The 27,972-nt window shown below is 37.7% G+C and overlaps 1 protein-coding gene across 2 annotated transcripts in view; it reads right to left on the reverse strand.

Moving 5' to 3' along the window:
• Positions 1-27,972, reverse strand: part of stxbp6 (syntaxin binding protein 6 (amisyn)) — a 46,979-nt gene that overhangs the window by 12,485 nt on the left and 6,522 nt on the right. For both annotated transcript variants that reach the window (XM_067479334.1, XM_067479335.1), the window contains exon 2: positions 26,890-27,111. In XM_067479334.1, the coding sequence (XP_067335435.1) occupies positions 26,890-27,043 (154 nt within the window). In that variant the 5' untranslated portion in view covers positions 27,044-27,111. The remainder of the gene's footprint in view (positions 1-26,889; positions 27,112-27,972) is intronic.

Raw genomic sequence — 27,972 nt, forward strand, 5'->3', positions numbered from 1 at the left:
ATGTGAAATTATTGCAGCAATCATAAACACCAAAAGAAAATTCCAGAATATGAATTTACTTTGAAACTTCACTTATTTTTCTTACATAGTTACAATGTTTGGATAAAGATAAATGGGCAGGAAAGGTTAGAAGATTAAGATTATAAGAGTTAAGCAAAAGTTAAAAGCTTCTTTGTGTGGGTGGAAGAATGAAGTGGGTCAGTTGACAATGGAAATTTCAAATTTCATGAGTATATGATACCATTTCCTACAAGAAACCACAAACTAACCACAACTTTTTATTTTTTTTAAACATAAATCAATTGGCTAGATTGTTTCTGTCAAAGAGTAAATGGCTAAATTACCATGTACAGTGTTGGACACAACTCATTCTCTTCACAAAGTGACTTATTTCTTTTACTACACTGCTGACAGATCTAATTATTACTATATTTATGCAACTTAGAATTGTTTTTGAACAAGTAACAAAAATGGATAGCAGAAAATAATCTAACAATGGTCATATATTGTGCATCCATCAGGTGATGGATTGAAGAGGCAAACTGAGAGGAGAGATAATTGGAAAGGTTTATGTTCCATTTAAACAGCTGCATTTAATACTTGAAGTGTTGCCCTGAATGTCTGTTCAGAGGCAGAGAGATATAATACAGGCAAACTAGGAGGTATTTCAAATCTCTGCATTGTAAATTTATTCACCAAAAGAAAGCCATAACCATGACAGACAGATAAAGTAACTGAGCAAATCTTTCTTGGGTCACACACTAAGCTAATAGAAGCTGTAGAAACCACAAAATTTCATGAAAAGGATGACTGCTGGATGTAATGAACCAGTCTGCTAAAGGGTAGAAGTCCATAAACTAAGGTCATCTAATTTGCAGATTTGTCTCAATTTGTCTCTGCTCTACATTCAAGGCATGCAAAAGATTATAGCACAGAACAACTATTTTTCCTCGTACTGATTGGGTATAAATGGGGTTTATTGCCCTTACTTGATACTGTAAGTTGAGTACTGATAGCTCGGAGGAGAGAAGAAAAGAAAAAAGAAATCCAGTATCAAGTAATTACAGTACAAACTCAATGAGAAACATAATTATCTGGGATGACAGAAAGATGTTAAGAATCTTGCCTCAAACTTATCAGATACTGCTGGAAACAATGACTAGAATAATTTCTAATAAATCTGATTTTTTTTTTTAAATTAAAACTGCTTTATCTATAAAATGTAATAGAATAGCAATAAATACAAATCACAAGTTCTGATATACTAAGGTAATGTATTTAAACTTCATCCTTTATATGACCAACAGTACAAACCCCCAAAATTCTCAATTTATAATGATATTTAACAACAGTTTTCAACACTGTGAAAGGCACACAGATTAAGCTGAACGCATTGGATTTTGTCAAAACGTTCTCTACTTATCTGTGGTTTGTACACCTACAAGCTACTGTACAGCAGCTGAAAACGTTTTTCCCCCCCAATGTGTGTGACCCCTGTACATAGGAGGCTTTGACTTATCACTTGACATTATCACTGGAGAAGTGACATTAAATGTGTGAAATGCATTTTAGGTTAGCATTGCTCAAACTGGGAGGAAATGCTGCACATTCAGTTACATCTGGTAATGTCGTTAGGATGTTTGTTTTTTTGTATTAAATAATGATATTATGACATTACACTCACAATGAGACCTGACTCCTTACTTGCAGGGTTAGGTCAGTAAGTATGTGAATGACATATGAAAAGCTTTTACAAATAAGCCTCTGAAAAGTGTGGCGTCCATTTGTATTCAGCTCCCAAATGAATACTTTTACTAGAGAGTACAAACTTTGCCCATTCTTCTTTGAAACATAGCTCAAGCTCAGCAAGATTGGATGGAGCGCGACTGAACAGCAATTTTCAAGACTTGCTACACATTCTCAATTGGATTTAGGTCTGGACTTTGGGTCATTCTAATGAAGGTGAACCTCCGTCCCAGTCTCAAGTATTTTGCAGACTAACAGGTTTATTTCTCAAATTGCCACGTATTAGGCTCTATCTTTGCAATCAACTCTGAACAGCTTCTCTGTCCCTGCTGAAGAAATGCATCCCCTGATTAATGCTCTCCTTGCCCAGCATGTCAGGTTAGGTTGTTGGCCATGTCTCGGTCGCACACTTTACAATTCTATCATCGGAAAATGGAAAGTGCTCAGTGAGATGTTCAAAGCTTGAGATATTTTTTTATAACCTAACCCTGCTTTGAACACATCTTTATGCCTGACCTATGTGGTGTGTTCTTTGGACTTCATGATGCTGTTTGTTCACTAATGTTCTCTAACAAACCTCTGAGGGCTTCACAGAACAGCTGTATTTATAGTGAGATTAAATTACACACATGTGGACTCTATTCATTAATTAGGTGACTTCTGAAGGCAACTGGATCCACTGGATTTGAGTTAGTGGTATCAGAGTAAAGGCAAATGTAAATGAACGCCACACTTTTCAAATATTTATAAAAAAAAAAGGAAAATCATTTTCCTTTCACTTCACAATTATGCACCACTTTGTGTTGGTCTATGACATAAAATCCCAATAAAATACATTTACATTTGGGGTTGTAACATGACAAAATTTGCACATTTTGAAGGAGTATGAATATTTTTGCAAGGCAACGTAAATATTCAACATATCAACACACACCTTTGAGGCTCTCAAATCAATTTCCTATTTAGCCATTGAATTCCATGTTATCTGTTTCACAGCAGACACAGACTTAGCACACAGCACCCATCTATATACTGGCTGCAAAACCCATTGTTTCCATTGGGCTGGCCTTGAAAGGAAGGCCATGCCGAGGTTCCTGTACTGCTCTTTTCTCATGCTCTGATGAGGACATGCTCACTTCCTCCAGTGGATAAATCCCTTGTTGTGCTTGGCTCCACAAGTGCTGCAGTCTAAAGGGAAATATGCGCTGTACATCAACACTCTAAGGATTGGTTTTCCTCAAGGAAATAATATCATAGTGTCATAGTGGTTGTTGAGAGAGAAAACTGAGCACTAGGAGGATTTCTAGCGAAGTAGTAATAATTTCAATGACTGGGTTGTCAAGCATGGAAGGTGTCTATAATTAAGCATAATAATTAGATGTGTTAAATGAAGCAGTAAACAAATACAATCCTAAACAAGTTCATAACAATTATGAACTGCATAAAACAATATTTGAACTTTTTTGTGAGAAAGGTATATCATTATACCTTCCCCTACCCTATAACAAACTACTTAAGCCTTGAGTCAACACTTATGCTTATCAAAGTTTTCCTTTTACAGGACAAAGAGATGATAAGCATCTATATTCTGGGCCATGTGAGCAGAGATAAAATCCATAACCACGGAATATGGCAGAAGATAATACACAACCATTCAGCAAAAACAAAGAAATACATATTACCAAACAACACCTCCTTCTCTCTCTCTCCCCCTCTCTCTCTCTCTCTCAAATATATTTCTTTATCTTTTAATCATGTGATAAGACTTTTAGCAGCAAGACTTATCTGACTTCAGGTACAAACTGGAAAACATTTCTAAATTTAAATTGGCAAACTGTGTTCCAAACTAAACAGATTTTGGGTTATATTAAAATTTTTGATTACTGTTTATGGACACACTGTTAGTCAAGCTTAAGAGATGAAAGTATGTTTATACTCAGTTGACTCCCTTCGGCCCTTCTTCAAAGAAACATTTTACAGGCACTCTCACCCAGGTGGGCTAGGATCTCCTGAAAAAGCAGACCACTTCAGTCGGCAGTCATTTGGCTCTCTACTGTAACATTAAGTAGACATGGTTGCCATGGCAATCTCGTTAGCATGGCACAAAATACATCTGAGAAGCAGGGGCTGGCACCTGCCCAGGTTCATACAGGGAGAGCAAACAAGGATGCTTCAAATTTTGAAGGCATGATCACAATAGACAGGACTTCAAAGCCATCTGGGTGCCATTAAGATTCTAGTAAATCGTAATGAGCAAACTGCTGGTCAACAAAGTCTGGCTTACCTAATGGTCCTGCAATACTGAAATGCTCTCTAGGGATAGAGCATACTGTATCTATTCTGAAAAACTATATAAATGACGCTACATATGTCATCATCTATTGATTACAACCAATGTTGATTCCAAAAAGAACAGGCAGAAACTAAAAACTACATTTTTGTTGTTAAACAAGTTACACTTTTGTGCTAGAATGGCTGAAATGATTCTAATCTATTCCAATCAATTAGAGAAAGGTTTACCATCTTGGTAGCAAGGCCACCAATTTCCAAGGTAAATATACAAACAGTTTGCAGGTTTAATTTTCTACATTGTTAGTAGTGCTGTTGTCTGAGGGGATGTCTAACACTTTTCTGTGCCTGGGTCTATGATTACAGGTCTATTTTAAAGCTGCCCCTACTCTGCTTGTGCTGGAACACACTGGTATCTTGAGAAAGAAGCTGTCAGTGGAATGAGCCATAGCCCTGGCTAGACTAGCAAAAAGTCCCTGGAACAAAGCCCTCTACAGTCTATTCATGGTTTGAAAACAGTGACTTCTGTGTACAAGGCCTCCTAATGCAGGATGGTGCTAATGCAGTTGCAGTGCACCAATGGTAAAAGGCAACACATATAGAACAAGAATAATAGATACAGAATAGACACTATTACTTAGAAACAAAGCTACAGTTCAACCCTTGTACGTCCTCATACAACAATCTTCAAAACTGAAACAAAGCAACAGTGTTATGTAAATCTAGGGTATGTATAAAATGTTAGACAAAACATCAGTGCAGGACTTATGTCAAATTTTAGTCTGACCTTCAGCAAATTCATATGGTTTCAAATGTCTAAAATATTTTTTGAAATGTATAAATATATATAAAAAGAGAAAGAGAGGGAGAGAGATTTTAACACTTTGTAAGAGTTTTAACTATAAAAAAAACCCAAAATGTCAAAACACACAACAACAGACTGACTTTTGGTATCTTTTTAAGTAATCCCTCTTTAGCTTTGACTAACCTTGTCTTTTTTGTAATGTTCAAACTATATGCTCTGATAAAACAAGTTACTCATTCCCTTCATCCAATCATCGTTAAAATCTTAAGAACCCAAATGAGCTTTTTTTTTAAAAAACATCGCTTCTTTTTGCCTTCAGTCACATCTGTTATTCATCCAATTATAACATTAACTCAAGGACAAGACATCACAAGGATTCTGGAGGCTTGACAAATCATGTGCATCAGCCATCCAAAACAAAAATGTTAATTTGAGGCACAAGGCTTACTTTAAGTTAGGTTCAAAAGAAATCATTAAAATGTGTCTGAACTGAAATATTCAGCAACTGTCCTGTTTTTTAACAAACAGGTTTAGAGTGTATACTATGTAGAATGTATAAAGGCAAACGTATAACATAATGGGTCATCTCTTTGGCTTAAGTTAGATACAATGTGTGGTGTTTGACAGTTTCAAGAGTTGATAATTATATTGATCACTAAAATGTTATCTCTAATTTCTCTATTGGTAAATATCTCTGTGTCTTTGGTACATAGATACAGCATATATAGAGAGATATATATCTCTATCTAGCCATCTATAGAACTATATCTATAGATATATACATCTCCATATATTCCCCATTCACCCCTTCTTTTTGGGGCTTTCATATTACTTCCTTCAAGCATGGGTCCTCTACACTGGGAGCTTGAGGGTCCTGCGCAGTATCTTAGCTGTTCCTAAGACTGCACAGAGATCTCAGATATTGTTCCTGGAATCTACTGGAGCCACTCTCCCAATGATGGATGGACAGATGGATAGACAGATTGTAGCCACAAATTCTACTTTTACATGGTTATAATATCCCAGTTTTTAAGTTGAAACTGTCAGAAATTTGATAATGCTACTGTGTTTATTATTGAGGTCAAAGTGGGTAATCTGCTCCTATAGACATGCAGGAAGAAAGCATGTCTCTTGTGGGGCTCCACATTATGACCCCCTGTGCTCGTCCATCACCCTCCGCTTCATTGGCTTAATAAACTACCAATTCAGTCAAGACTACAGCCCACATAGCAGACATTCCAATGGAACCAGAGCTTACACATACAAAGAACTATTAAACTCAGGCACCAACCTGAGGCACATTCCCTAATGTGATGCTCCCTATTTGCCATGTTGAAGGTTAATTTCAGGTAAGTTACTATACAGATACTTATGCAACACTGAGTTTTCTCTGCTATAAAGGAAAACAAACTGCATGTTTTACTTATCTGTGTTGACTGTTTATTGATTGGCATTTCAAATTTCTGTAACAGATTTTACTGAAATAAGGGAATGAATATGAGAAAAAAAAAAAAGCCAGGTCAGGTCATTATATTTGGCAGTAAAATCTCATAGCTCAGTATAAGCAAAATACAAAAACAATGTGTCCGTATTTGCCAAAACTCTGGTTTGCATTAATACACAAAGACCTCATAACAACCTATTCTGGATATCATCACACAATGGCATGTGCCAGGATTTCAAACAGTCAAAACAAATTGCATTCCTCCACACTTACTACTTCAGTGTGACCTAAACTAAACAGAAATCTTCAAACCAAAGGCAAACAGTGTCAAACCTGGGTCACGTAGTATTTCACAAAATTACCAGTTTGAAAGCCGAAATAAATGATACATTCAGATAAAGTTAAATAAGCTGTATATAAAAGAAGCACACTCCTTTGCTTTTCATAATCCTCCTTAGACATCTCTTTTGATAATTTTGTTATTCTTCCTTTTAAACAAAAACCAACTGGCTGTAACCATCCCCCTAACCTCATACATGGTCACTTGAGATATACAGCACTCTCTAGTCTGGGTGGTCAGTTTTGTATGTTGCATAATGTTAGCAATCAAGAAATTCAAATTCAATAGTTTATTATTGGATGTATGCACTATTCCATTAATTATTTGTTCAAAGCTATAACTGAAACATCTGCCAGAGCTGTATTTAATACTGGTGAGTAACTACGGTGAATTCTAACATAAGCCCTAAAAAGAGAAATCGAATAATGAATCAACACAATCGGTTTTAGACACATTTTGACGTCTCATTTCCTGGCCCATCTGTTCTCTTTTAGACAAGATTTAATGAAATAATCTGTTGTTGGAAATACTGAAGAGAGGTACACAAATTAATATTTCACAACTCCCCATTCATCTAAGAATACACTGTCCATAGAATTTAGAGAAGGCTTAATAAAACACAATACTGTCACAGATGTGATGCGTAAATTTACAGAGAGATATTGTGGACCGAAATAGTTGAAGACCTTTTTTGAATAGAAAAATCCTTGCACCACGTAGTTTTATGCTGCAGCTTACTCTTCTTTCAGGTTATACTACTCATAAGGTTAGGCAAAAATAGATATATAAACATTTCTGTGTTGAAAAGAAAACTGATCTTGTGACATCTTAGAAATGAATGTGAGGTTTTGCACATTTGTTAACTCAGGACTTTACTGAAGGTCACATTCACAATTACTGTATTTTGGCAGAATTAGAACCTTAATTGAAACACTTTTCCCAGGATTGCAGAGGTCAATATTCCATGTGGAGCATATCTAATCCAGCTTTCATGCTTTAGAAAATCTAAATCTACATGAAACCTTTTATTAAGTTTTATTAAGTATAAGTTTAAATCAAACTTATGCTACATAATAAAATTAGACCTGCCTTGTTACCACCCCTAAAAAAACCTCCTCAGAACTTTGTTACAATGCTGTCTTGATCTGCCACGTGGAGCACTGATTAGTGGTGTTAGAATACTGTCAAATCCAAAATGCTTTCAAAAACTCTCACTGTACTGAACATCTCTTTTCAGTCAGCTATCTGCATTGTGAACATTAAATCCAGGTTGAGGTCTGTGACTTTGACTTCGGGCTACATACACAATATTACAAAGAGCAGAAGGTGTGGTCGTGTTAATTTGTGCTTTAGAACTTAAACGCAATGAAAACATCCAGAAATTCCTTTTTATTTCTCAGATTTACGGCTTTGTTCCTGAAACCAGGGCTCCCTTTCTGCATTCAACAAATCTCTCTCTATCCTCCTGCTGACTCAGGGAGGAGTGGGCAACTGATCAGTGCCAGTTTCTGTTTAATAATTCAACATGGTCAAGTGCCTATAACGGACTGAATGTCCATACAACGGGAACTATGACTAAGACAAGTGCAGCTTTGCAGCTTCATTAACCAGAACATCATTAGACTAAACAATCTCAAAGATATCAGCAGTGGGACACAGGCACCTGCTGTATTGTTTTTAATCATCTCTGTTGATGGTGATCTAGTGGTTAATGTGAAGCACTCATATCTGGACTTCTCTCTTCATATAATTTATTCAATTCATTATTCAACTTTGGAATCTAGGCCTAGGCCTATGTAAATCATCTCCATTTTCCAGGTTAACCAACAGTATACTTAAACTTCTCAGGAAAGCTGATTTTTTCACTTTAATGTAAAGAGGAAAGCTGGTTCCCAAAATAGGGAAAGGCGATTTGGCAGACCTGTCAGATGTCTTGCAGAGAATGCCCCCGACATGTCTAGGCGTAACCGTGTTTCTTATCAGCCTAATAAAATAAGGCAGAGAACATTAATGGGATGGTGTTGTCTTGATTTTAAATCAAAGTGTGTCCAAAGTCTTATTGAAATCAATGCCTCATAGGTGTCTAAATAAGTTGCTGTCCATCTGGATTTAAAAAAAATTAATTTCGCTGTAGATCAGCAGAGTTCAAATCTGTGAGCCAGGCTTCCAAAATAAAATTGAGGTGGAGGAGAAATCCAGTTACTCTTCTTCTGCATGTACACGCATTTCCAACAACCTGATTTCTCAAGTGTGTTTAAATTAAAGTCAGAAAAGAAAACAGATTACCCACATTCCAAACATCAGATAAGTTTCTTTCGAGACAACAAAATCACTTCTGTTACCCCTTGAAAAGTTCAGAGCTGCTTGATAATTGAGAGACAGAGACAGAGAGAGAGACAGACAGAGAGACAGACAGACAGAGAGACAGAGACACAGAGAGAGAGACTGTGTGACAGCACTTTTAATACCAAAAGGCAGAAATAGGTATAAGTGCAGACCTTTTTACCATTTAATGGTCAGCTTCAAGTACTTAGATAAACATCAATGCTACAGCTGCCAAAAATGAAGAAAAAAAAACTTTATAAAGCAACAGAAACTGCTTAATCTTTTGTACTTACAAGGACCCACAGCTGTTATACAGCCACAAACATGAAAAAGGCTCAATGCCAAAAAAGAAGTGTGACTAAAGTATCCTGTGTTTAGTCACAGCCACAAATTTAACAACTGTACAGCCAGTTATGAATGTAACAACTGGTCGGACCAGCTTGATCATGGTCAGTACAATTCTGGCCTAGTAGTTGTTGACCGTGGGCAAAGTGTAAGGATTGTAGTCCTTAGTTTTTAGACCCAGTCATTTCCAGGTGTCATCATAAATTGTTTTTAAACATGTTCAAAATTTATAACCATATCAGCAACCTGCAGTGAACTACAGTTTTACTTGAACACTTATTATTTACCTTTGTTTTCTCTCTGTAGGCTCTATTGTCCTTACAATTTCCATCTATGATTTGCTGCTTTCCCCCCCAAATCTTTTTTTTTTATGCATAAACAACTGAAGACTAATCTTATTTTGTATGTTAAGCTAAGCTATACTAAACACTTTAGGACCAATCTCTGGCATGCACAATGAAGGGGACATCCATCTAAATACATCTGACAGAGGGGGTCTAAGAAAAACATGCAAAACTGCCCTATAAAAAAGTTTTCCTGTAACATGCAGCAGTGTACTTTGAACTTATGCCTACCTGTGCTGCAAGCGTAGTACTAACTGTGTCCTGAGTGACTAAAGCCCAAGAGCACTTGTTTTGAAAAAAAAGTGAATATATGCGTGTATATTCAGTGAAGACCTGTGGCATACACACATATATAAGCTCATGTGCACATGCGTGCACACACACACACACACACACACACACACACACACAGTTACACTTCCAGGATGCATTACAAAACACACAGGAAAATTTTGTTTCATCCATCAATTTCCATCTGGACTCTCCATGAATACCTTTCATTTAGCAGGAAAAAAGCTAGAAGGTTGTCATAAGGATTGGTCTTCCTTTCTTCTTACCAGTGGTCAGCTGAGGACCAACACAGAAGACTTTTATCTTAAAACTAAATAAAACTTGAAATGTGCAATTTTTATCTAAAAAGAATTTAAAAAATGTACACCCTCTTTCTGACCGTCAACTAATACAAAAATGTCCAATATTTTTCCTCTCTGTGTATGTGTGTGGGCTTAACCTCCTACTAGTACACAGCATGTCTCAGTATTGGGGAGGAGAGGGAGCTCACAAGGGTTCTCAGCTATGCCCTTAATATGAAATACCAGAAGAGAAACCACCCAGGGTCTGGGAGAGGATGTCTCTACAGTGGACTATTAGAATCCCTGCAGTCTGCTGTCACCAGGCCTGTTTAGCCAAACAGCTTCCTGGAGATATTGAGATGCCAAAGTGTCAGTACACATCCTGTCTAACCTTTAAACTTCAAGAACCCCTGCCATGAAAAAGTAATGTGTAGAAGAGATTATCGTCGTTATTAGAACAGCAAACTGGCAAGTACAAAGTTTTATAAACACATGTAGTACACTCACTGCAGTGCATCAGCAATCCATTTTTCAGACATTACTGGATTAATTAATACAACTACACAAAAGTTTCTTCCTCCCTTTCTGATACTGTTTTAAATACGGGGCTGGTAGCACCATTGGTAGAGCATTGGTGGGAATACAGAAGACAGCAGGATAGAATCCCGCATCGCTAGGTGTGGCCCCACCCAGCCACCAATGGCCACCTTGAGTTGGTCCTGAGCTCGAGTAAAATGGAAGGGTTGCGGCAGAAAGGGCATCTAGCATTAAAATAAAATAAAAAAAAATAAAAAATCATGCTATGTGTGGAATATGTTCCGCTGTGATGACCCCTGAAGGAAAATGCCAAAAGCCATTGATCTTTTCTGATTGTATCCCAAACTATACAGTAGCAATTTGTTTACCAGGACACCAGGATCTTTGTTAGTACCACAGTGTCCGGTTACACATTTCTATTTCAGCCACTTCTAATCTAAATTCTCGGTGCAAATTGAAAGAGGTTCACTTACTTTGTTCACAGCCAGTTTTAAATCCATTTTGAAGATACTGAACAAGCCACATTGAAATGGCCTCACATACATAGTTAAGACTGGAACTGCAGAGAGCTGAGTGAAGTTTACTAAAAGAAATATTGCTTTACAGTAGGGTTGTTTGTTAATGTGTTATTGTTATTGTTGTTAGGTTTATAAATATTTCTTTAAACCAACCTAACTAGTTGACACCATTAATGCTGGTTCTGTTATGAAGATCCCTCACTGGAACAGGACTCGACTGTGCGAGCGACAAAGTGGGAATGCAAATGGATTCTCAGGATTATATTTGTACTTCAAGAGTGCACTGAGTGAGATTACTGACAAGATGTGTTGCTTATGATGCACTTTTGCTCTCTTTGTTAGGAGGGTGCATCAGCTCCTCCAAACAAAATTACAGTGCACAGCCCAACTAAAGTGAGACACACAGGTCAACAACCCCGATACAATTCCATGAGTAAAAAGCCAATAAATGTATTAAGTACACCCATCAAAGGCCAATAGTACAAATGTTACAGAACAACTGTAAAGTCGGCTTTGCCCCTAGACAATTCTCAGTGAGTATTTGTTAATCACTGCAAGTTTGTTGGCTAATAACTAAGTGCTAAAAGAGTACCAGCAACAGCTTTCAGAACAGCCACCTGCTGCTGTTACCTGCCACCTGTTTATTTGTACTTGCCTGAAAAATAAAATGCAAATAGTTATTAAACACCACACCAATACCATTTCATTTTGCCTCGTCAGTAATTTAAATCATAAAATTTGCGTACATCTGCAACATGCAACAGTGACGTTCATCACTAGACCTTGATTATAGGGTAAATGGTCACATTCACTGACAATAAATCTGACCCGCATGGCTTGGTTCAAGTTGGAAAAGTTATTAAAAGAGATGGGAGTCTCTAGAAAGTTGCACATTTGCATTAATATGAATATAATTAGGATTTTAAATATTCTCACTTGCAGATGAGGGATGAGCAAATTATTGCACTGTGGATGGCTCTCATATAATTTTACCCACAACAAATTTATTAGTATTAGCTTCAACCAGTTAGCATCACAGGTGAATTGACTCATGACTGGTCAGTTAATGTACTCGACAATGTTTTAACACTTATTATAATTAAAATAACCCCCAGGCTATCAGCCCATTGCTTATCTTGAACCTGGACACCTCCCCCAGAATGCTTAAGTAGCTTTTTGTTTTCAGTTAACTGCTAACATTAGCTCGATATCCATTAGAGTGCCTTAGGTTTGTGTTTCTTTAAGTGTATGTTTATTTTAAAACCTTTCTGCAATATTTGTCACAAACCTCTTAAGGCAACTTTATCTTAAACAGTTTAGGCTAGTTTTAGTTTAAATAGTTCCGTCTCCTTTGATCCTAATTTGGACCTCATAGTAATTCAAATATCGTGCATTGTGTCAGGCTTTTTGAATTTTGAAGTGACAGCATTGAAAAAGGTGTGAGTGGGTTGGTGGGAAGCGTATGGTGTTATTTAGTGTCCTGGTGATGTGCATGCTAGGCAGAAAACTACCCTACAGGGAGTGTTGTAGATACAGAAAAGGACTCCAGCTGGTCCTCAGGGTGACCTTCATTACCACAATTAACATGCATGCCATTCACAGGCATACTAGGCTGAAGTAAATGCTGCATTCTAAGCATGGGCAGAAAGGAAAAGGGCAAGGGTAATGATGTACCAGGCAAGAGAGGCAAAATATATTAAAGATCAAGAAATGTATCTGCTATCAAAAGACGTTTTTCTTTTTAAAATTAAATACTTTAGTAAAATACTTTTACTTTCTAGACCTGCTTAAATATACTGTACAGCTATGTCTAACACACTACACACTAAATAAAGCAGGATTCCTGCGTGTGGTCCCACACATTTTTGTAAATTTGGCTATAATTTCATGAAGATCTAAAACTTGGGGTCCACTCTTCACCCAAACCATCATCGAGTAGGCATACTTTCACAATTACATACATTAACATACAATTCATTACATACTTTTACAAATTTTCAGGGGAACTTTTGCCTATGTATTCATGTTGTTTGTTATAATAAACTTGGAACAATGTGGCAAATTATCTAGAATGTTACTACTATTTTCCACTGTCTCCATTTGTACAATAGTAATGACTGAGGAACTGTGGGATCAGATGCTTTCATTCAGCGCACACACACACACACACACACACACACACACACACACCTCACCTGTTTTCTTTCAACTTGTCATTTTGCTCTTCAGGGCATAAAATTTACATTAATATTCTGGAGTGGGACAGCTGGGTGGACCTTTATATGAAAGTGGTAGTACATATTTAAAATTAATTCAAAGGCCCATTTTAACATACTAATAGTTCTTATCCTACTCTCAACTACTCTAAACAGTTACAACTGACATACTGGCAGCCAAGCCAAAGTGAAACTGCAGTAGTGTCATTTAATTCAAAGCTTCGGCTTACTGTTGAAGAGAACACTTGAAAAGGGTTTTCACGACTATAGTTTCTATAAAAGCTGTAAGTGACAAAAACACATAAAATAGTACCTCAGGTCAAGTTAATATTAAAGGACCGTAAATAAATCCTGGAATTCTTCACTGGATGAGCAAAAGACCTCAAAACCAAAAAATACGTTAATACAATAAGACTTAAATGATCACATATAGGGAATAAAAGTCATCTTTACATTGCCATAAGTAAACCCTTCACTCACAGACACCAGTTTAGGACTTTCATTTTCTATAGAATATAAATGTTATTATTAAAAAAAAAGGACATTCAAGCAATAATAGAGAGTTTATCTTTGCTCGTACCGAGCCTCGAAGGGAGGCTACAATTTGTCTTCCTTACCTTCAAACCCAAAGACTAAAGCTCATCATGAAAATAGATAAACAAACGAAAAACACATTAAAATAAAGGTGAGGTTGGAAGTGAAGGCCAACAGAATAAATTCAAAGGTATGAAAGGGAACAAAGTGGGAGGAAGTGCAAATGAGAAGATGGGGGCTAGATGTAACAGGCATCACAAATATGACAGGGGAAGAAGTACAGATAAACTGAGCACAAATAGTTATTTCTCTTTAGTCCCTAGTCCTTCAACTATAGATGTGTTTTGTATGGGAGGAAAGAGTAATGGAAAGTAAAGGCCACATTTTTTTCTTAATACACAGAACAGTCAGAATTAGGTCAGTATAAAGCCTTACAACAGCTGGGTTTGGGGTTAAGTTGAGGAAAACTCCAGTGCAAGATCTGTGGACATAGTATTATATCAATTCTTTAATTCATACATCAACCAAAAACATAAAAGCAGAAAACGGCATAATGCATATTCGATTTTCTGCAGCAAGATTATTTTGACAAGTTTTCTGAATTCATAAATCGCACAGTGTTTGTTTAATTATCTTCATTTTATCTGACAATTCTGATCATTTTAATTACATGTTTCTGTTGGCAAGTCTTGCAGTCTGTTGGTTTAATGAACATCACAAAATTTCTTTTTTAAAGAACATTTTGTTCAAAAAGAACTGCATACCTGATCATAATAAAAATCTTAAATATCTTAAAATACATCATTGGGATAAACAGGTTCAAGATTCAACAAACAAACTGTTTTATTATAGCAAATTTGCATTTGTATAAATTGGGATTTATGTAAGCCAAGATATTCATTTGGATTTTAACATTATCTCAATATCATGAGAAAACAAGCATTGACATGTATCAATGTATCTCGCCAACACAAGATAACAGCATGCAAAAAGACAACATCAACCATTGCCGTTTTATTCTAATGAACCCACCGCTTTTGTTGTCTATGTCTTAACAAAAGATCTATCCAACTCTCTAAAGTACATAAACTGTATGCTTCATACCAACTAGTTTTAACTGCACGATAAAAGCCATTTAATCTAATTTCAAAACAGACCTCCTTTTATCTTTTAATGAACATAGATTTCATGAGTAGCGGTGTATGTGTATGCATGTGTTACCATGACTGCGTTTTTCCAGAAGTGGGTTTGATAGTTCATCACGAGGTCCAGTTAATCAAGCTGAGTAGATCCTTTGCTGTCTGATTGCATCAAAGCTGAGCTATAGTTAATGGCCTGATACAACAAAACACACAACCACTCTTGCACCACCCAAACACAGCAGTAATTTGTAAAAGACCACCACGGGGTGGTTAACAGATGATATCTGTATGGGTCAAGCCTGCACCTTTTCTAACAGCTCTACACTCTCACAGGCAGCTGTTACTTTCATATTCTCACACATGCTCTTTCACTCAGTAACTCCTCTGCTTATGGCCTCTGAAGGGAGGGAATAGAAAAAGACTAAGTCAGGCATCTAGAAGGCTGCGTGTTGGATATGATCCCAGTAGCTAGCATAAACAGGGTGCAGTGTTAAGCTCCAAAAGTTGGTTCATGTAGATTGAGCCTGGAGCGCTTGTTGTTCTGGGAGCACAAATCAATCACTGTGTAATAAAGTTATGGCTCAGCTAATTGTTCTTTATTTGCCCTTTCCAACACTGATACTCAAATCCTTATTTAATATAGAAAAATAGAATGATAAAAGAATAATATAACAGGGTACTGTGTTGTGTCAAATCCTGCTCACTGCACGTTGCCTTGTAGACAGGAACAGAACTCATAGGCTTGGAAGGCACAAATCTTTTCTGTTTTGGGGCTGTGGATAAATCCACTCTGCCTTTACAAAGACAGAGTTAACTCCAGATGAACTGCCTCAGCAAATCCATGTGCTTCACTTCAAAATCAATACGAGCAGCTTTAAAAGGATATAAGAATCATCAGGCTCAGCCAGCACACAACCATGGAATCAGATACAGCTCTGAATTCATTACACCTGATGGTATCAATTCTGCTATGCCTAAGTCTATTTAAATATATTTCCTTCAGTGACTTCAATAAATTCACTTCTGACGAAAGCAGAGAAGACATTTAATGAAAGAGTTATTACACATCATCTGTCTTCAGTGCATACAGCAGACTACTTTTATAAATTTTAAATTTAGGCATTACTGACAGGACGAATTATTATGGCATCTTCCATTTATAACCTATAACAAACAAACAATGCCATCCCCTTAGACATTAAACTCTTGTAGAGAGGTGTATATTCACTGGGTGGATCAGCACTTCCAGTTACTTATTAAAGGTAAATGTTTGCTTCTCTAAACTATAATTCAGCATGCTGTCTCCATGGTTCTCTCACATCAGGGCAGAAGGGACAGAGAATGAAATATTTACTATGCAAGCTTCAAGGCCTTTTCCGAGAGAAAAAATAAAAAGACTAATCAATAATCAGTCAGTCCTTGCCACAATCACTTATGGGCAGTTGTTAAGGCAGTTCCTTTTTTGCAGCTGCAGCAGCAATAATAGTTAAAACAGCTAATAATGCAATTTTAATCTTGTGTTTCAAAAAATCTCAATTTCTATCACATTTACGGATCTTTGTGTGAAGTCTCCACAATCAAACACATGGATGAACTGCACTGTAAACAGGTCAGTCCTCACTTACTACAATGCTAATTTGTTACAGAAACCCAAATTTCTTTTCCCATAATCCCGAACTCTGCCAATATGCCGGACAGTGTCACTACCACACTTACTGTCAAATAAATACATATAGTACTGCTTTAACTATGATACAGTAGAAGATATTTAAATGACAGATAATTAGACAGTTATACAGAAGTGCTGCAAAAGCAAAAAAGAATAGCATTGTCGAGTTAAGACCCTTCAGCCCTGCAGATGGTCCCCTAAGGGTAATGCAGAGATTTCAGTCTTTAAGTTTCAAGTAAATGTAGGTTCAGCCACATCATGTTTTCTGAGTCATAATGAAGGTTTACTGGTACTGGCAAGAGATACTCTACGAATTACCAAAGCCAAAAGAACTAAGAAAGCCTGATACATTTTGCAATAGATACTAAGCTCTGAAAAACATGGATGGGTTCAATTATGTGTGAAGACATGAATACGGTGATAACTTGTAGACGATTTGTCAGTTCCTTTGGAACAGGCAGATATTTTATTTATGCTGCAAACATTAGATGCCTTTCTAGCAATCAAAAGAATTATAAATCATGGCAATATATATTAACACCAAGAGGGTGTAGAAGAAATGTTAAAGTAAAAATATTAGGCAGGTCCTCAAGGACAAGCAGACTCAGACAGGGAGAGGGAGACAGATTTCTTGGCCACACCTATGAATTAACTTAAAAATAATGTATTTCAATTTCACTGCATCCTTTTATCAAGTTAACATGGATTAGTGCTATGTGCAAATGATTTCAAGCTTTTGGCAGCTGCCAAATATTCTAAGTATTCCGTTTTGTGGTATTACACATTTGTGGTATTTCCTACATACACCAGTCATTTCATTATGAGTAGGTCCACATTTTGCCACCAAAACAGCACTGATCTGTCGAGGCATAGTTTCTTTCCATTCCTGACCTACTCCCTGTTCTAAACCCTTAACTAAAACACTCAAACATTTTCATTGAGCAAAATACCCAATAAGTGCAGCTGGCACACGCCTATCATTAAACTACTTTGTAAATGAACCACTGCCAGTAAGTGTTATGCCTCTTTTGAGCATCTGCACTGAATATTTCAGCACCAAATGCTAGAGCACGGTGTGGATTGAATAGTCCAATACAGACACACTAAAATAAATGTGGTTACATTAACGCTCCAATTTTAAAATTCCACAGAAGCCATATGAGAAGAAAGTCTGTCTGTTCAATGCACAGAATAAAAAGTGGAAAAGTTGAGTCAGCTGAATGGGAAGCAATATTGTGCAGGGCATCACATCACAACATTTTACAAGGTGAGAGAAAATTTGTTTGAAAACAAGCAGGATAAAGCATTGACTCAGACTTCACTATTGTGATGATGAAAGGATGTTTCTCAAACTTTGTGTCAATTGCTGAAAGAGAGCAGTGCAGAAGAAAGGATCCAATAAATTGTTCTTGAGTTAAAGGCAAAATCTGTTATCTAGAGCTGGATGATATACCACTTCAGCATCATCATCGCAATGTTCACATGTGCAATATTGGCATTGCAGGTGTGCAATATCAAGTGACATAAATTACACAGCATTCAATTATTTCAGAAAAAATGAAATAGAAAATGTTGACCTTGTTGACAGTTGTTGTATTAACCTCTTATTTCCACATCACAGTGCTTACCTGTAAATGTGGTTGGTGCCACTAGCCACTCTCGGGAGGTAAATTTTATACTATAAATTTTGTAAATTTGACACACAATACTGTAAACAAGATGCTCCTGTGGAGATGTAAACTGGAGGATATATATAGTGGCACATAAAAGGTGTAACAACCCGGAGGTATGCCTAATTGCTTTATCAATTTCTCATATGATATATGGACATGAGGTTTTGCTGACCTTGGTATTGTTTTTGCATAGCACCTCAAATCAAAGGCTGTGTGATAGATACTTATCAACAAGCCAATCAAACAGCTATTTTATATGTATCTGTACCTTAAATTTGGGATCATAGTTGGACTAGACTTTTCTTCTCTTCTTGTAAATTGGATCATTTCCCTTTGTGCATGGGGTTTACATTAAAGAAACCCCTGCTGAGAATCTGCTTTCAAAAAACCTGTTCTTTGCTGTAATAGACTTAAAGGGTACCTTTGTAAAATGTCTGTTATTACAATGTATTGGAAAGATGTTTTGTAATAATCAACAAATGTAAATATAAAATAAAAAGAAAATGTGTCTTACTGTACAATCCAGACCCAGATCGTAAAATATTCCTTCATGGGTCATTTGTAACTTTAATATACTATTAGACTGTTTTAAAATGTGTTGGAAAGTCAATTAGATTGAGTGACAAAAGTTGGTTGTCAAATGTTTACTTCTAAAGCCACAGTTTGACAAGAACGGAGCATCAGCTAATTACATGGATGGCTGGCTTTTATAAGACCTGGGTTCTTCACTCTTATTATAGCTCTCTTCTCCCTTCTCTCCTCCCATTTTTCCTTCAATTCATGCTGTACAGATAGGAGAAAGGATATGGGGTATAAGCTTTGTTTGCACAAAACAAAAGACGAGAATATTATACAGATGACTTTTCCAGGTACACAGGGAATTGTGCAAACATGGTCTAATGGGGAGCCAATACATATGGTCAGAGTACACAATATCAAAAGCATGTGTGGTGTCGTCGTCTTCTTGAATAATTATCTCCTCAACAATCCCCAAGTGGCCACATCACCTCATTTCCCGAGACCATTTCCTGCTATAATGTGCCATCAACACTTCCTAAACTTTCAGAACAATGGTATAACCCAGCATGGAGGCCACAACCAAACCCCTTTAAAACACTTCTGTCAAAACAAGATGCAATTCTCATGATTTTAATGATCAGCTGAAAATGTAAGTGGAGCTCCACAGTGGAAAAAAAACTCTATGCATCAACTTCAAAGTCCGATCATATTTTTATTTTTTTAAAAGTCAGAAGTCCATTTACCACTTACTTTGGAATAGGCTGTTCACTCTAACCATCCCTCCTTTTAAAAAAAATGAATTATTTAAATCAATCTTACCCCCAAAAACTGTAGTACATACACATTCTAAACACTATGATATGATGGGACTGAATAGGATATCCATCACTACACTGCAACTAGAGCTATAAATATAAAAACAGCTCATTCCCACAGCTAGCCAAATGTAAAAACCTTAAGTCAAATGTATTCTATAAGAATGCAAGTTGCCATGAAAGAAGACACAAGCCCCTTGTTTCATCTCTTTAATTTCTGCGTCTCCAGTGTAAAGAAAGAGTAATTTAATTCTTAACAAATAGGCCTAAACAAGGAGTGAAGCCACAACAACAGTAGTCAAAATTAAGATCTTTACAGTGCTGAAGGGCCTTTTCCAAATCTTCTGCATTGGCTTTCGGGGGGGGGGGGGGTTCTGTAAACCAAAATGCTGTTTGGACAGAGTGCTACCAGACTACAGTTGGACAGGAATTTGACAGAGGGTGACAGGAAGGAAAGAACTGTGGACTGTAAGATTCTCTGAAGATTCATTTCCCAACACATACACAGCTGCACACACATACATCAAGTGCACCTGCAGAGCACCTAAGTCTTTTATCTATCCCACTCCAACTGTTTTGAACATGCGAGTCCTGAGTGAGTAAGTGAGTGAGTGAGGGAGGGAGGGAGTAAAAGAGATATCTAAAGTCTTGCAACTTCAATTGTGTAAGTGCCTGCTCCCAAGTAGCAGGTCTTCTTTCACAACTATGCATCCACTTCCCAATATAAAATTGGATACACTGAATAAATGGATTTCAATAAATAATACATCTGCCTGAGCACGTTGATAAGTTATGATGAGAGGGAAATGTGTGGCACAGATCATGCATGTTTTTCGGCACATGCAAACCTGGAAAAGGCATGCTGAAAAAGACGCAGCTTAAACTGAAGTGTGGCCAATAATGGAGCTATTGCCGTCTATCCAAATAAATGGAATTTTAATATAAGGTAAGTATAGAGTGAGCTCAAAAAAAGTCAAATCAGAAGTTACAAGAATTCAAGATGTTTTAGTTGCTACCAATAACCCCATGTGCATAAAAATGTATCTCACACATATGAGTGCACAGAAGAAACAAATAACTAAACACAGTAGGGTCAATTTCCTATACTGATGAGTAACTTTAATAAATTTATTGGACTTCAGTTAATAATTGGTTAAAATCTGCATTTTTCTATTAACAATGATTTCACCAGTATGCCAAATATTTGCATTTTAATTTCCTGTTGATAGCAAACTTTGTCTTTGAGCTTCACTCGCACATAAATGCATCCCAATCACAAGTGAATTTTGTTCTGAAGAACAAATTTTCAATTGTACGACATTAAAATGTTATGGTTGATTCCAGATTGACACTTTTTGCCACCATTTGCCACAGAGCTCCTCATTTAGTATAAGTTCAGGTCATTTGCACAATGATGCTATTCCCATAGTTTTAAGGAGCTTATTGGCCAGGAGGAGGCTCATAGCAAACAGATAAGTGGGAGGCTGAAATGATAAGAGGGGGTAAGAGAAATGGGCAGACAGGTCATATTAGGTAGTGAGGCACAGAAATAAGCTGCCACAAGAACCTAATTAGTTAGGGTAAACACTTCTATAGCAGTGATAAAAAGGTTTTAAAATGAATGGCCTGCACATGTGGAAGCAGTACCTGCAAATATGCACACGCTTACACAAGAAATGTATTATTAGTGTGGTGCTGATGAATCTGGTCCTGTGCAAGTCTCTACCCTATAGTCTCTACTCTAAATAATGGAAGGCCTAAAGAAAACCACAGAAGGCAACATTCTTCAGAGCAGAATACTAGTCACCCACACATTCAAGCTGGGCTAAACCTTATTAACAAACATTTGCCCAGAATCCTTAGAATTAGTTCCCAGTTAGGTGCAGCACAAAAGTTAAACCAAACCAGATGATTTTGCTATTTAGTAACTTTGAACTTCATTATATACACCATGGAGAAATGTTGTGCAGATAAACATAAATGTTATATTATAAATTATTGCCTTAAACTTTTTGCCATCTTTAGTCATCTCTTCTCCAGCACCATTAAAGTACCTGACTAATATATTGAATATCTATTTCAGAATTTCTTTTTTGTCTTGGCGTCTGTTGTTTTGTTTTTATTGCAAAGCCTAAAAAAAACCCACATTTGGAAAAATAAATCTAACAAAGCTTTGCAGTGTTAGAGCAAAACATTTTAGAAAAATACTCTGGATGTAAGAATCACCATTAAGAATGCTTCTATGGACTCCATAGAACATTTTAATTGAGAAACACATTGTTTTTTTTCTTATTTTGAACTATATTACCCCTATAAGCATTAAAGCCATTTTAACATTTTAAAATACTAGACCTTTATAAATATTCATTAATGGTCTCTGCATCATGTTAAAGTGATTCTTACTGCTTTATGTTCAGCTTTAATCAACCTTCAGTTAATCAGGCAACATAAAAAAGAAGAGTAAACATTAAAAGTAAACAACATGACCGTGAACACCACAAAAAGATGTAGACTCCGACCAAGACACTGCCATAGGTTTCTCAGCATAACACATACATAACACAGCCTGCACATACAATTAAATGTTCAAGCCAACCCACAAAATAATATGCTTGCATAAACAGAGTGCATGAATATGCCCATAAGCACGGATGCCCACAAGCTTCCCACATGGAAATTCATATAATATAAAGCATCAATAAAGCAATAAACACAAGACATGTATTACTGACATAACTAGGAATGTGAAGTAGTGTTAATCAAAAAAGATGATAATTATATAATAATTTTAAACTTTGCCCAGTGATTAATATCAGGACTACCTATTGCTATTGTAGAAATAAAAAAGGTTTTACTCAATTGTCAGTCCATTAGGTTCACCAAGTCAGTACCATGTGTCCATATAAGAGTATTAAAACTTCCCTTCCCTAAAAACTCCCTTTACGGCAAGTTCCAAGTGGTTGTGCAATTAATCACGATTAACTACAGACATTAAAATTCTTAATTGGTTGGCAGCCCTATAAAGAGTTTCCTTTCAAGATAAAACATTGACATGAATGCAGCATCAGTTAAGATTACTTCAATTAACACTCAATGTCTTATCTGGCTCAACTGGCCTTACATCTCTAACATGCTGTGGGCGGTCCAGTGTTTCAGCCTTGAGGTCCAACCATAAAGGCACTGCTTGAATCACAGTGATCAAAGAGAAAGTTCACTAACCAACTTGTTTATGTTTAGCTTCTGGTTTTGCTCCACAACCATGTGTCACACGGCATCCTGGCATTTTTGGCAAACTGTTGACATACATTTTTGTCTACATTTGAGAAGTTTTGTGTGATTGATTATGTGTATTTGAGATATTAGAAATCTCACAGAAAAGGGTGAAGAAAAGGCAAAACAAACTCAAGTACACAAATTGTACTAATCAAATTCAGTTAGTCTTATTTAGAATTTAATAATATTAAATTCAAATTTTATCCTAAAACTAAACAAAATCAGTCTTTTCCTGAAGCAATTTGAATTTCTAAAACAAGGTAAAAAAAATAAAAAATCTGTCACATTAGTTAAAAATACCTTGTTTTTGTTAATATTTTGTCAGATTCTGGAATTAGAGCTGCAGTGGTGCCCTGGTATTTCACTCTTATAGCAAACATTGCTTGAGAATGAAGTGTCTGCAACTGTGTGAGCCCAACTGTACAGCTACTCATTACTTTAGGCCTCCTTTAACCGTGACATGCCACAGATTACATAAGTTCTATGTATCGCCCTGAGGCATCCACTATTTTCAACTGTAACCATGAGACCATCAGTGAGCCCATCCCCCCACCGTTAGATACATACAGAGTGGTTTCACTTTGCTACACACATGCTTAACAATGACAGTCACACACCAGCCTTGTATCTCCAATATGCTGGGAAACAGGAGCAGGATAGTTTCACACTTATAGTTTAGTTATATAGTACACTAACAAGAACCTACACTTTTACATCTCAAAACAATTCCTGGATGGCTTAAATAAATGCAACATAACTAAAGCCCCTTTAACACATGCACTTGATTTCTGACATTATCCTGACTTTTTTAGGAGGGGGTTTATGTGTGAACGCAAATGTCTTTAGTGAAACACTGCTCTGTCCCAGATCGTCTGGAGGATTAAAAGCGAGTGAGTGGGTGTGTTGATGACATTTCTATCACTCAACTGCTGTTGTAGTTGAGTGATTGTGCCTTCTGTGTGCGCTGATTGTTCACGGAAATCGAGGCTGGTTTTCACACGTGAGGACGCTCCTCACTTGGGTGATCTCCTTCCTGAAATCTACCATCGGTCTCCACGGTCTTAAGAGCATTGAGCTCCAGGTTGTTCATGCTGCACCATGACACAAGACTGTCCATCTCACTCCTGTAGGCCAACTCGGTTCCATCAGAAAGACCAACAGAGAACAACAGAGGAGAAAGAATGCAGCCTTGGAAGGATCCAGTGCTGATGGTCATTGAGTCAGACACATGCTTAACCAGGCTCAAGAAGCCTGTCAGGAAGTTCGTAATCCACCTGCATATGGAGTCAGGCACATTCAGCTGTGAGAGCTTGTTTTGGAGCAGAGGTGGAAAAGTTGTATTGAAGGCAGAGCAGTATACTGGGGATTCCAGATGCAGTAGGATTAAGTGGAGGGCCTTATTTACAGCTTACTCTTTAGATCTGTTGGCTCTGTAGGCAAACTGGAGGGGGGGGCAGAAGGGGGTCTGTAATTTCTTTGGTGGGGTGGGACAAGACAATGCACTCAAAACGACTTGGTTCTGGATTTATTAGGTTTCATGATCTTTGCCTTTTAGGGGCTGGTGCAATGACTGAGGTTTTAAAGCAGACTGGCACATGGCAGATCTCCAGGGAGGTGTTAAAAATGTCTGAACACCAGAGACAACTGATTGGCACAGTGTTTCAAGGTGGAGGGAGAGACCGAGTTTGGGCCCGTGCCTTTCCGAGGGTTCAGCCATTTAAACAGTCTAATCAAATCTCCCTCTTTGAAGGTGAGAGGTGTGAGGGGCAGAGGAGAGGCTGTGCAGTTAATCCAGGTGTGGCATTGATGGGGTCCTGCTGCTGATCAGTGGTTGGTTGGGGGCTCTAGGTATATAGTTCGTCATTACCTTCAGCCCTTTCCAGACAGAGGCAGAGTCATTGGCTGAGAATTCCTGTTCCATTCTCTCACCATGCACTGATTTAGCTCTGCTCACCTCCTTGCTAAATCTATACGTAGCCTCTCTGTGTTCGTCTTTGCCTCCAACTCTCTCTGTCCTCAGCCATCTGAGATTAGCTGTGGACCAGGGTTTGTTATTGTTATAACTCCCCCTGGTGCGTGATAGAATGACACTGTCTTCGCAGAAGTTAATGTCGTCACAGTGTCCATGTACTCATCCAGACTGTTAGCGGCAGACCGAAAAACATCAGTTTTTACAGTCCAAACACTCCTGAAGTTCCCCCACAGCCTCACTGGTCCACTTCTATGAGTCAAGCTTTATTGTCAGTTCTTCCACATGTACAGTACATACAGGGAACTGAAATTGCATTTCTCTCGGATCCATGGTGCTTACAGGTAGTTAGTTCCAACAGTGGAGCCTAAGATCTAGATCGCATAATTATAAAAATATAAAATACACTATACAATTCAACTATACAATAAGGGCATGATGAGTATACTAATAAAAATACAATATCATCACCATCACACTGAACACTGGGGCCCCCCAAGGATGTGTGCTGAGCCCCCTTCTCATCACCCTGCTGACCCATAACTGCACACCATCACACAATCCAACCTCTTCATTAAGTTTGCGAATGACTGTGGTTGGTCTGATTAGCAACAACGATGAGACAAACTACAGGAGCAAGGTGAGACACCTGGCCGGGTGGTGCAGTGACAACAATCTCTCTCTGCACGTGGAGAAGACGAAAGAGATTGTTGTTGACTTCAGGAGAGCGCTCACCCAGCACACTCCTCTAACCATCAACGGTGCTAATGTGGAGAGGGTGAGCAGCACCAAGTTCCTGGGTGTGCACATCACAGAGGACCTCTCCTGGACCGACAACACTGCAGTACTAGCCAAAAAAAAAAAAATCACAGCAGCATCTCTACTTCCTCCGCAAACTGAGAATAAGCAGAGCCCCGCAAAGCCCTCTGCATTGCGGGTGATCCCACTCACCCGTCACACAGCTTCTTCAGCCTGCTGCCATCAGGGAGGAGACTGGGGAGCCTACAGGCCAGGACCAGCAGGTTGAAGGACAGCTTCATCCATCAGGCAGTCAGGAAGCTGAACTCGCTCCCGAACTTGCCCCCCCTTCCCTCTTCGGCCTCAGTACTGTACTGTACAGGCGCAGAACTATAACCCCCTACTACCTCACATGTAAACTTAATTTAAAGAACTGCTCTTGAGCCCTTTGCACTCTGCCACTTTAACCAGTCTGAATAAGCCATTTGAGCCATTTTGATGAGATTGGCATTACAACAAGTGAATATCAAGCAATACTCATTTCCACATCAAAGGATATCAAACTTGGAAAAACAGTGTGTTCTCACAAATCTGTGACTCGTGCTTGACAACTGTCTTCAAAGTGTTCAGGGCTGAGAGACGTTCACCAGCAAGACCAGTGGAAAGCAACCTTGAATAAACCCACAGCTGTATTGACCTTTGTGCTGTACTGATACATTAAATTCCTCCAAACTGGCACAAAGCAACTTTATATTTTTTGTAATGTCAGCTAACATTTTAATAGGGGGGAAACAATGATATAAACATCAATTTCTGATTAAACAATTATTAAATTTTCGTTTAAATCTAATCCATTTATGAGCAATTGACCTAAGGCCTAGCAGTAAATGGATTTGGCGTGTGATTCTACTGGCAGAGGAAATGTTAACATGCTCATCAATGTGAACATTTCTGAGACAATTAACAGAGACGTGCTGAAATGTGACTTTAAGCCCAAGAGGACAACCAACACAGAAACAGAGAATAAAGCCACTTAAGGACAAACAATGCAGACGAGAAGTCATTAGTTCTCTGACCTGAGACACAGATGAAGGTCATGTAGTCGCCCTGACCACCGGTGGCCAGAAAGGGGATCTTCTTCTTGGTCCTTCGCTTCACCTGCACAGCAACAAGCATTTTCTCATCGTGGGGTAGGAAAACCTCCTTGTTGATTGCCAACTTGGCACTCATCTCTAAAGTGAGTAGGAGTGAAGGAGCTTGCAAAGGGTTAAAGTAGAGAGACCGAGATCCACCCTTCACTGGAGAGGAAAAGAAAGAATGGAAAAATGGCAAATTAAATTCAGCAAGAAAGATGGACCAGATATGCAAACACAAAATTCTCTTTCCAAAAGTTAAAAAAAAAAAAGTTTAGAAAATTACTTTTTCAATTGCCACTACCCTTACAACTTAAGGCCAAAGTCTCACATGAGCAAATAAAATCAAGTGTCTGCATAGCCACAAAGTACCAGAACAAAAGGTCCACACACACTCTCTGCCTGTGACATGTCAATATAAAGTCATGTGCACTTGGAAGATGCGGACATTGGATATGAAGAATGAAAAAAAAAACATTTAATAGAATTAATTATTTTATCATTTCTTATTTATCAGTTCTCTACCCCACACTGGGAAACATTGTTATAGGGGAAAGAAATGTAATCATCCTAAGTGAAGCTTAGGTAACAACATGAGCAGGAGAAATCATCCTGTTAGAAACATTTAAAAATGTTATGAGTTAATTTCTTTTTGTGTTCACAGCCTCAGGCCCTCTGTCTCAAAAAGTATACACAACCAATCAAATGTAATGTAATTGGAGAATGGTTGTGTCTCACTTTGTTCTAGCCAGTCTCAGTCCCAGGTCTCTAAATGATTTGCAACGTTCGCCTTGAAAGCACTGCCACTCAGAGATGAAATGTGTTCTGTTGAAGTTGTTAAGAGTACTGGTTTCACAAACAAACAGAACAGCAATCATGTTACTATTATTACAGACAACTACATGGGAATTCATTCCTTTCTGACTGGGAATATGCCAAGAGAGACATGGCAATGGTCTAACAGTGGAACACAATGCTTAGTTGGCTTAACTGTGCTTCAGTGCAAACATACAGGCATAAAGAAGT

The sequence above is a fragment of the Channa argus genome, chromosome 16, assembly GCF_033026475.1.
Source record: "Channa argus isolate prfri chromosome 16, Channa argus male v1.0, whole genome shotgun sequence".
Taxonomy (NCBI): domain Eukaryota; kingdom Metazoa; phylum Chordata; class Actinopteri; order Anabantiformes; family Channidae; genus Channa; species Channa argus.